The following is a 12,519-nucleotide window of genomic DNA, read 5'->3' on the forward strand; positions in this document are numbered from 1 at the left end:
ATGAACTATTTCTAAACTTTAATTAATTGAATTGGCATAATGAAAAGATAAATAAAAAAAACTAAATCATTGGATTAAAAATAATATATTGTAATGTGGGTAGACAACAATAAAAACAAGCAATTAATAGTAACATCATAATTTTAAAATCAAGATGATAATCTTCCTTTTATACGAGGAATTCATGATTGAAAAGCGATAATAGTATATATATTGATATTTAATACAAACTCGCTCGGACTCATTTAGTTCCACCTTTAAATAAGTTGACAAAATTTCAACCCAACACACTTAAATTATTTGGCGATGTGGGCCAAAGAGACGAACTCAACCCAAATTGACGGGTCTAATCACAACGATCTTTTACCGTGTTTTATTCAAATAATTTATAAATATAAACCACAAAAATGTTGGTTCAAATTTTTTTTATTTAAACACATAAATTCTAGTCAATTGTAACAATTAAAGAGATTTAAAAATTAGAATTTTTTTTTATAAAAATGGTATATCACAATAAAGTTTTTAACCATATTTTATTAAAGAAATTTTCTTTTGCAAAAAATATTTTTTAAAACTAATAAGTTATAGCCAAAGTCACCAAAATAAATAATGAGGACATGATAAAAAAATTAATAAACATGATAAAAAAATTAATTAGACACCAAAGAAAATTCATAATTCAACAATGAATTATTTTTAAATTTTAATTAATTTAATTGAAGTAAGAAAAGATAAATAAAAAAATCTAAATCATTTGATTAAAAATAACATATTATAATGTGAGTACACATAAAATAGATCAAATACTAATTTACATAATAAAAAAATAAACAAATAAATCTAAATTGATAATGTGGGTAGACAACATTAAAAACAAGCAATTAATAAGTTAGACAACATTAAAAACAAGTAATTAATAAAACAAGTAATTAATAAGGAGATAAATGGAAATTCACATATAAAGTCACATATTTATATAGATAGATAATAGATTGATTTCAGTTTTAGTGTGTCGTCTTTATTTATTTTTTACGATTTAGTCTTTTTTCTAATTTGGCGTTGTCATGACACCAATGTAGTGCTAATGTGACGCTGAAATATATAGTGTCACATCATCACTTCCGAAGAAAAATGACAAAACTCCTAAAAATCAGAAAATAAATTACTAAAACTAAACTCTGAAAACATAGAGACCCAAAATCGCAATATGACAAAATTACAAGATCAAAAATACAGTTTTCTAATTTTCGTATGCAACATATCCATCTCCGGCCGATGGTTTGTTCCAGCTATCGGAAACCTGAAAACAAGAATAAATAAGTATAGGGCCTCAAAAGGATAAGAGACTCGGGTTCAAAACATTATATACCCATCTTTAATCATATTATATTCGAGACTAGAATGAACTTCTTTTCTGCCATTGATACACTAGCTCTATACGACTAGAAAACCTCAGAATACTATTTATAATTTACTTACAAACTCTGCTTGTTGAATTATATATAATTCTTCTCCGAATTCGAATATTTAATCCAAATGCGACCTACTTAACAATTAGTGCATGAACCTTATTTTATAAATTCTGTGAACATGCTTGTTATGTGAATTATTGTCAAAATGACAAACTTGCTTCTTTGTATGTTTATCGAGAAAATAGTCAGTTTAGTCTTTTAACTTGTCATATTTTCTGTTTTGATAATTTAATTTGTTAAAACTGTGTTTTAATCTTGTCACTTTTTTTGTTGTTGTTGGTTTTTAGCAGTGTTCTAATAAGCTCGCTTAAGCCTCGCTTAAGCTTGAAGCTCGGCAAAAACGCCTCGCTTCGGAGAAAGCGGAAAAAAAAAACGGTCAAATTATAGCTTGACCGAATTAAGCGTAATTAAAACGTTTAATTAAGCATATTTAAACACAATTAATCACATCTATTTATTTTTTTAATTTTTTTATTTTGAAGGTATGTCTTTTTATTTTAAAATAATAAATTAGGTTTATAATTTAGATTTTTATTTTTTAATTTTAATTATGATTAAGCGTGTCTGATAATGATTTGACAAATATTTAACATTTTTAATGTGGTCTAGTTGCAAAAACAAATAAAGATTGTAATTTTGAGATTTTTATGCTTCTATAAATATGAGAATTAATGCATCTGACTTATATTTATCATATTTATGTATTATTTTTATCTATTTATTGGTTTGAGATAATTACAATTAAACTAAAGATAAAAAAAACGCTTTTTCACGCTTAAGCCTGTGCTAATCTCGCTTAAGGTTGAAAAGCTTGGAGCTCGACATCCGCGCTTCGGAGCGCTTTACGCTTTTTAGAACCTTGGTTTTTAGTCATATTACGCTGAAATACTGACGTGACATCGAAAAATGATAACGTGACTTCGTAAATTGATAATGTGTTCAGTGTCACGTCGACACCAAAGGCATACATACCATCCATAGGAGAGATTGGCTGGGCTTAAGCTTATAAGTGTTAATATATAGGTTGAGCCCAATTATTAATTTATTTCAGCCAATTTTTTTACACAAACATCTAAATTTTTTTTTTTAACATAACACATAAAAAATTGAAAGAAAATGAAAATAATCAAAAACTGAATTCAGAGATCCTTCCATTCTGGTCTTCTTCATTTAATCCTTTCGTTTATATTGGCCATTCGTTCACCTTTCAATTTATTTAATATATTTTGTTATGTTCCTTTTGCTTTTGTTTATATTTTTTCTATTTTTTACTTTATCAAATTTAATATATCCTAATTCCTACGTCAATGCCAATGAATTGATGACTAATAGATTCCTTCAAAGATATGTTTCTCTTTTTATAATTTTAATTAGGTGTTTGTATAATTCATTTGTGTTTTAATGTTTGAGGGAGAGATTTCTTGTGATATTGATTGGAATATATAACTTACAGGTTTTATCTTTTGAAAAATTACAGGTTGCGTTTAAAGTAGTATATATAATTTTGTTGATATAGCTTGCTAATATTATCTTTGTTTTATGTTTTAAAATTTTAGATTTTCAATTTTTTATTTAATTTATAACTGGAAATAAAATTTACATTATTAAAACACCAACGTTGACAAATTAGAGGGGGGAAAAAATTGAGAACCAATTGGTCTAAACAGACTACTTTCCTGTGTTTCACGTTGGTTCTTTTGATGGCAAGTTTTCCACATGAGTCTTGTCGAACAACTGACTTCTTGTTTACCAATTTCTTCAAAAATCAAATTTCTTAAACGTCACATCTTTGATAGATATATATATATATATAAAACAAATATATTAAGTTTGGTGAGGAAAAAAAAATCGAAATGTCAAAATCCAAATGATTTTGGGGATACTTCAATTGAAATCTTTTTCTCAAATAATAAAATAAAACTAAACCTTGTTTTATTACATCATTTATGAGAAACGTACATACAACAAACCAATGTACAATTTTCAACATTATATAATGATCCTACTCATTAATACACCAAGAAAAATTTAAAGTTTCATAATGATAACACAACTCTCACGCAATGGAGTGGGTGAACAGAGTTGAAGATCCTATTTGTTAGTAAGAAGATATTTGGCTACCGTCCGCTAAGATTTTTTCTTTAACGTGCTTTTTGCTGTAACGGGTTTGGCTTCGCCTTGATTGTTTTGATGTTCTTGGTCCCTGTGTCATGAAAATTTAACTGCAATCTGATGAGTTTTCTTAGAGCATGAGTTGTGAAGTTCAAATCTTGCAAAAGCTGATTCTTGGAAAGAAATTATATGTTTCTGCTTGCATTCACTTTTTGAAGTTGAGTTTTAGCTTTAGTTTTAGATTCTTGGTTCTTAATTGACTCTGGAATATTGTTGAAATTAGCTTATTCTGAGGAATAATATAGAATCTGCAGATTTTGGTTAACTTCAGTGATTATTGAAAGTAATCCTCTGGAAAAACAAAATGAATGGTGTTTTTTTTTGTGTGCATTTACGGTATTTATTCTGTGGTAAAATGGATGGATGTATGTGTGTGTATAATGTGTTCTTATTTAGGAAATAAGATTTATTATCAGAACTTTTAAGTGATGAAATCCCTTGTTTTCCATAAACAGTGTATGGATGCATAAAGCATATATCCAAGAAAATGCAGAGTATCACTTCTAATATTCCTCTGATATCTTCTTTTCTTGTAAGAGATCTTGTTTATTCCCTTGTCTGTTTTCAGCAATGTCTTGGAAAATTATAGCGGTTTTATCAATCGGGCTTCTAGCATGGTGGTACAAGGCCGCCTTCTGCCCTCCCTCGCCGCTCATTTGTGGTTCTCTTCGTGGTCTACCCATTACCGCCCCCCGAATTAGGCTTAGAGATGGGAGACACTTGGCTTATAAAGAGCATGGAGTACCCAAAGATATAGCTAAATACAAAATCATCTTGATTCATGGCTTTCGTTTGAGTAGACATGATGATGCTCTTACCAAATCGGTATTACCACGACCGGCTGTTCAATTCTGACATTTTCTTTGAAAACCGCTATGTTCCAAATGAACACCTTATTTTTGCATTTTCAGGAATTGGCTAAAAAGCTTGGGGTATACTTTGTGTCTTTTGATAGGCCGGGTTATGGTCAGAGTGATCCTGATCCAAAACGAAGCATGAAAAGTACAGCATTAGACATAGAAGAACTTGGGGATCAATTGGGACTTGGACCCAAATTTTTTGTTCTTGGATATTCCATGGGAGGGCAAGTAGTTTGGGGATGCCTGAAGTACATTCCTCATAGGTTAATCTTAGCTATTTATTAAGACAACCTTTTCTTTTGTTCTGTATTCTATCATTGGTATTGGAAAGTTTGTTCACTTCTCTCATATGAAAACAGACTGGCCGGTGCGACGTTGATTGCCCCAGTTGTTAACTATTGGTGGCCTAGTTTTCCTCCAAAATTATCTACAGAAGCATACAACCAACAATCTTGTCGGGATCAATGGGCGTTACGAGTGACGCACTATGCACCGTGGCTCCTTTACTGGTGGGATACTCAGCAATGGTTTCCTTCCTCCAGTGTTGCAAATGGGATGCCTAATTTTACTGCTCCAGATCTGAAAGTTCTTCCTAAGTATCTCGCGGAACAAGTTACAGATCCGGTATGGATTTATTATCTTTTCGTTTTATTTCAATCCAACTACAACTTAAAAGAGTTAGCTGTGCTATAACTTTAGCGACATTTATTCAATGCTACATGGTACATAGTTCATAGCACCTAACTCCCAAAGTACAAAAATTGTTCAAATTTCAATTATTCGGCTTTTCGATGCACGAATTGTTCCATCACTGATGTTTACGGTGCTTAAAAATCCATGTCATCTTTCACAATAAATGGCACAAAATTGTCACACAATGGAAAATCTAGGCTCAATATTTGCCACAAAAGCACCATTTTATTTCATTTCATGGAAAGGGAAAAACTAACATTTCGCTTCCTTCTGGAGATTCTATGTACAAATAGTATTTTTTTTTCCTCTCATGTTTGGCAATAATACTTAGTTCATCAATAGGACTATGCAACACAACAAGGAAGATACGAGTCCCTTCACCGCGATTTGATGGTTGGATTCGGGAAGTGGGATTTTGATCCTATGAATCTCGAAAATCCTTTTACCGACAAAGAAGTTTCGGTACATTTGTGGCAGGGCCTTGAAGATGGTCTCGTTCCTCTCACGCTGCAACGGTTCGTTGCTCAGAAGCTTCAATGGATACAATATCACGAAGTACCGGATGCTGGGCATCTGTTTGCATATGCTGATGCCAAAGATGCAATCTTGAAAACACTTTTGGTTGGGAAGAAATGAATATCCAAGTTGAAATTTTTATGTCCTTTGTGATTGATCCTGTATTTTATGGAATGAATATTACAAGATATTTTGCATAAAGATCTATTAGACTATCTCAGATAATCGAGACAGTAATTTATATTTAGTTACTATTATAGAAAAGATATTGTAGATAATTATTGATATTATTACCTATTCAAATTCTGTAAATCTACTCTATAAATAGATGTCTCAAATGATGAATAAAGTATGTTAAATCATTCTCTCTCCTCTATATTCTCTACTCACGTTATCAGTACGAGTGCTCTTCAAGGTAAAATTTATAAATAATTTATTATTATTCTTGTATGAATACTGTTGAATAAGCACAATATTTAGATTTAATATTGATGCTCCTGAAGTAGCACCAATTATAAATTTATATTGATGTTCCTGAAGAAGCACAACTTTTAATTTTATGTTGATGCTCCTGAAGTAGCACAACACGACTTTAAGTTGAAAATATTGATAGATCTATGAATAAGATATAGATTAATAAGATTTATCAATATTCCCGAAGAATCTTGATCTAAAATCATAAAGATCTATCAATATCTATGAATAATATTGATATAAAATATAACGTTATCATATTCTTGAAGAATTTACATAACTATCATATGTTTCGACAATATTCTTGAAGAATATTGATTACAAATGTATTGTTGTTTTGATTCAAGTTTTTTTTATCATATCTTTGATTGCTTGTTTAAGATTTATATTATTTGGATTTTGATGATTTAACTAGTCACTAAAATATTTTGTGAATACTAGTATTTAATAGTTTTATGATAATTTTTGAGTCAATCACAACACTATAATTTATATTAATTGGACCAAAAAAAAAAATTCACAACAGCAACAGAAATGTGAGATATTCTAGGTGTGGGAGTAAAAATTTTTTTATTTAAGACATAAATTTTGTTATAATTTAATTTGTATTTCTTTAAGTCCAAAGTGTTGGATTTTTTTTTCCTTTAGTTTATAATGCTACAATTTGTAATTAGTGCAATTTGAAATAGATACATAAATTATTAATTGAGCACATCTCAATGTACACAAAATTTGATATACTAAATGATATTATGTTCATTTATATATATTTTTTTATGCACAAATGAAGACTAGATAATGGTTAAATATAATAACTCATTATTTATATGCATCGATGTTAGTTTAACAAATAGAATAACAAAATTTCAAAATTGCATAGTAAAAATGGTAACATGTGTATAATTTGTTATAATATTTATTTTCAATAATAGTAATGCAATTTTACTCTATTTATGTCATACTTCTAATTATATAAAAAAATTACTTCTAATTATATAAAAAAAATTTTAAGTTGCAATGGCGAACATTACCAAACTCGAATTTGAAGCACTTGACTTGACTGGAAAAAATTATTTATCATAGATTTTGGATGCCGAGGTCCACCTTATCTCTATGAATTTAGGAGATACAATAAAAGAAAGAAATGAAATGTCCCAGCAGGACCGTGCAAAGGCACTTATTTTTCTCCGTCATCACCTCAATGATAGGTTGAAAGTCGAATATCTCACTGTGAAAGAGCCACGAGAGCTTTGGAAAAATCTAAAAGAAAGATTTGACCATCAACGAACTGTAGTTCTCCCAAGAGCCTGATATGAATGGATGCAACTACGGTTACAAGATTTTAAGTCTGTAAGTGACTATAACTCTGTATTATTCAAGACTAGTTCCACACTGATACTTTGTGGAGAGAAAGTCACTGATCAAGACATGTTAGAAAAAACATTCTCCACTTTCCATGCATCAAACGTGCTCCTGCAGCAGCAATATCGTGAACGTGGATTTCAAAGGTACTCTGAACTCATCTCATGCTTACTAGTTGCTGAACAAAACAATGAGATGCTCATGAAAAATCACCAAATGCACCCAACTGGATCCACACCATTTCCTGAAGCAAATGGAACTACATTTCCTGAAGAATATGAAATTGCACTTCCTGAAGCGAATGCTAATTCCACTCAAAATCATAACAATGAAAGTCAACGTGGACGTGGGCGTGGGCATGGTCAAAGAAGATACTATCAGCAACAAAATGGAAAGAAACATAAAACAAGCCACAAGCAGTGGAATTTCAATAATGAAGAAAAATGTTATAGATGTGGAATGGAAGGGCATTGGTCTCGTACCTGTCGTACGGCAAAACATCTTGTGGATCTATACCAAAAATCAATCAAGGAAAATGGAAAAAAAGAGATAAATTTTGTGGACAATGATGATCCAATTGATATAACTCACTTGGACGTCTCTGATTTCTTTGCTAATCCAGATGAAGATATAGATAATTTTATTGGTGGTGGTGTGTTAGAAAATAATAAGTAATTACTTTCATTAGTCTTTTTCCAACTTTGAATTTCTATTGTTATTAGGTTATTGTGGTCTCATTTTTATTTTGATGTTCCGTTCATGTTTAGGATTTTTCATGGAGGTTTATTTTGTTATTCAATAAATGTTTTCATTATTCAATAAAATATTTCCTTTGAAAGTCTTACACATTATTTATCATATTTAGCTTATTGAATTATATTTTTATTTTAGATTAACGATGAACTGTCAGGATGAATGCTTAGTGGATAGTGGTACAACGCATACCATTCTTCAAAATAAAAGGTATTTTTTGGAGTTAACATTAGCTGAAAATAATGTTACAACAATATCGGGTGCATCAAAAATTATTGAAGGTTATGGAAAGGCAAAATTCATTTTACCAAATAATACGAGCCTATATATTGAAAATGCCCTATATGCGAGCAAATCCAGTAGAAATTTGCTTAACTTTAAAGATATCCGCCGAAATGGATACCATATTGAAACATTAAATGAAAATAATTTTGAATACCTTTGCATAACATCTATTATATCTGGCCAGAAGCAGATAAAAGAAAAATTATGTGCACTCCCTTCTAGAATGTATTTTACAACAATAAAAACAGTCGAAGCAAACATTGTCACAAACCAGAAGTTGGTTGACCAACAGAGCTTCAAATTATGACATGATCGACTTGGTCACCCTGGGGCAACAATGATGCACAAAATAATAATTAACTCACATGGACACCCTCTAAAGAACCAGAAGATTCTTTTACACAATGATTATCCATGTGTAGCTTGTTCACAAGGCAAACTAATTATAAGATCTTCCCCTACAAAGATTGATGTTGAAATCCCAACCTTCTTGGAGAGAATTCATGGGGATATTTGTGGGCCTATACACCCACCATGTGGACCATTTCGATATTTCATAGTATTGATTGATGCGTCTACTAGATGGTCACATGTTAGTTTGCTTTCAACTCGAAATATTGCTTTTGCTAGATTACTTGCACAAATTATTAAATTACGAGCTCAATTCCCAGATCACTCAATCAAGACAATTCGTCTTGATAATGATGCTGAATTTAAATCGCAGACATTTAATGATTATTGTATGTCAATAGGGATTTCAGTTGAGCATTCGGTTGCCCATGTTCATACACAAAATGGCTTAGCAGAGTCATTTATTAAGCGTTTGCAATTAATTGCTAGACCATTATTGATGAGAACCAAACTTCCATCATCTGTGTGGGGCCATGCCATATTACATGCTGCATCATTAATTCGTATAAGGCCAACTAATTATCACCAATACTCGTCCTTAAAACTTGCTTATGGTCGAGAGCCTGGTGTTTCTCACCTTCGAGTATTTGGTTGTGCAGTACAAGTCCCTCTTCCACCTACACAACGAACCAAAATGGGCCCACAACGTAGACTTGGGATTTATGTGGGATATGATTCACCATCTATTATTAGATATTTGGAACATTTACCAGAAGATTTGTTTACTGCGAGATTTGGAGATTGCCACTTCGATGAATTGGAATTTCCAAATCTAGGGGAAATAAAGTTGTGTCCCGAAGAACAACAAAAGATTTATTGGAATGAGAAAACACTATCTCATTATGATTCTCGAAATAATCAATGTGAGCAAGAAGTTGAAAGAATANCTATTTGTCCATGCGCTTTTATAAAAAGAACAGATGAGGGTTTTGCAATTGTAACAGTATATGTTGATGATCTAAATCTTATTGGCACTCCATAAGAGCTTACTAAAACTGCCAATTACTTAAAAAATGAGTTTGAGATGAAAGATTTAGGAAAGAAAATTTTTTGCCTCGGATTGCAAATTGAACATTTGCAAGAGGGAATATTTGTTCATCAATCATCATATACAGAAAAAATATTGAAGCGCTTTTACATGGACAAGGCACACCTATTAGCATCACCAATGTTTGTTCGATCACTTGATGCTAACAAAGATCCTTTTCGACCACCTGAAAATGGAGAAAAAATCGTTTGTACAGAAGTACCATATCTAAGTGTCATTGGTGCACTGTCATATCTCGCAAATTGTACTCGCCCAGATATATCATTTTCTGTTAATCTTTTAGCGAGATATAACTCATGTCCAACCCGAAGACATTGGAATGGTGTAAAACACATATTTCGTTACCTTCGGGGTACAACTGATATGAGATTATTTTATTCGACAAAATCAAAGTCTTCTTTAGTTGGATATACAGATGCAGGATATCTTTCTGATCCACATAAAGCTAAATCCCAGACAAGTTATGTGTTTACACGAGGAGACACTGCTATATCATGGAAGTCGGTGAAGCAATCCTTAACAGCGACGTCTTCAAATCACTCTGAGATCATTGCAATGCATGAAGCAAGCCGGGAGTGTGTGTGGTTGAGATCTATGATACAACATATTCAAGAATCATGTGGGTTCCCAACAGCCAAAGATGGCCCAACAGTAATATTCAAAGATAATACTACTTGCATTGCGCAGTTAAAAGGAGGCTACATCAAAGGTGATAGAACAAAGCATATTTTACCAAAGTTTTTCTATACACATGAGCTTCAAGAAAATGATGATATTGACGTCCATCAAATTCGCTCAAGCGACAATGTAGCTGACTTATTTACAAAGGCATTGCCAACTTCAACATTCAAGAAATTGGTGCACAAGATAGGGATGCATCAGTTGAAGGATCTCAGATGATTGAGATCAGGGAGAGTATATATTGTTGTACTCTTTTTCCTTCGTTCAGGTTTTTCCATTGGTTTTTACTGACAAGGTTTTAACGAGGCAGCATTTGAACTCCAACATCTCTTAGAAGTAATTTGTTGAGTCGATAATCATCTAAGAGGGAGTATTATAGAAAAGATATTGTAGATGATTATTGATATTATTACCTATTCAAATTATGTAAATCTACTCTATAAATAGAGGTCTCAAATGATGAATAAAGTATGTTAAATCATTATCTCTTCTCTATATTCTCTACTATTCATAACAGTTACAATTATTTTTAGCAATTGCATACTGAGAAACAAACATTTGGACCATCTTAAAAGCCGAAAATTTAAACAATAATTTAGACCAACTGAAACTCATTGAACAAAATATAGCACAAATTGATCGTCAATAATCGAATATAAATAATTCGCATGTATGCCCAACACAAAATATTTTGGATTGTAACGTCTATGGGTAAGATAACTTGTCTTGATATACATAATGTCCGAGTTGGATTTTCATTCCTGCTTACAAATACAAAAACCAAAATCTTGACATTTTAATAAGACAATTTAAATTCAATATAATATTTTGACTAATAGATTTTATCTTACATCATTTTGACTAACTTTTTCTTAACTAAAAATGAAGATGTACTCACGTTTGGCCAACCGACTCCACCTAATTTGTGGATTTCAGCCTATAATATCCACTCCATCTGTAATCATGCAACCACCGGATAGGAATCGGACATTTTTTTTTTTGCAATACTAAATAATGTTTGGTTTTATTTTTTGCAAATTATTTTTTTAATCCTTCAAGAAAATTATATTTTTATTACCAAGTTTTAAACTTTTAAATATAAATATTACAATAGTTTCTAATTTGATTTTTGCCTAATTTCCAAATAATTGATATATCTTGAACTTAGATATTCTACATTTCAAATTTTAAATCATCTCACTTTTAATCACAATCTACATTTATACCCGTTTTAAAACAATATTACGTAATCTTTTTATACTTTATATAGTAAAAATTGAATATCCTACTTTTTTGCATAAATTATTAGATTAAATATATCCTTTTATCTCCAATACAAAACTTCTTCTCAAAGTATTTACTCCAAAATTTTTTCTTTAACAATAATCTATATTCTTTCTCGTAGGACATAAAAATTGCATAATTAAACAAAAGACATAAAATAAAAACTAAATATTCTATCGACTTCTAAATATTTAAGTTGTTGAGAGTGGAAGTCGCTATTTAGTAAAAAAAATCAAAAGATAATGTTTGTCACACTGCAAAGTTATTGGAGTAAAAAATGAAAGACATAGTAAATTAATAAAATATTATAATGGACTAAGTTAATGAAATGCGTATATATAAATATCTTACTTGAGATAAATAATGGACTCGCTTTATCTTTTGTCGGTGCATAAAGTGAAATTCATATACTAGACTGTTCTAATTTTTTTTTGTTTTTTCTGTATTATTGGATCATTTATGAGGAACATACAAATAGGTAACAAGCTATTACAATTCTTCTCTTTCT

The 12,519-nt window shown here is 30.8% G+C and overlaps 1 protein-coding gene across 1 annotated transcript; it reads left to right on the forward strand.

Annotated features, from left to right (window-relative positions):
- Positions 1–3,424: 3,424 nt before the first annotated feature.
- Positions 3,425–5,899, forward strand: LOC140973969 (uncharacterized). Its single transcript, XM_073437142.1, has 5 exons — positions 3,425–3,569; positions 4,213–4,469; positions 4,556–4,767; positions 4,864–5,128; positions 5,540–5,899. Exons 1-5 carry the CDS (start codon positions 3,536–3,538, stop codon positions 5,831–5,833), a joined length of 1,062 nt encoding a protein of 353 aa, XP_073293243.1. The 5' UTR covers positions 3,425–3,535; the 3' UTR covers positions 5,834–5,899.
- Positions 5,900–12,519: the final 6,620 nt, after the last annotated feature.

This window comes from Primulina huaijiensis, chromosome 3 (genome assembly GCF_012295235.1).
Source record: "Primulina huaijiensis isolate GDHJ02 chromosome 3, ASM1229523v2, whole genome shotgun sequence".
Lineage (NCBI taxonomy): Eukaryota > Viridiplantae > Streptophyta > Magnoliopsida > Lamiales > Gesneriaceae > Primulina > Primulina huaijiensis.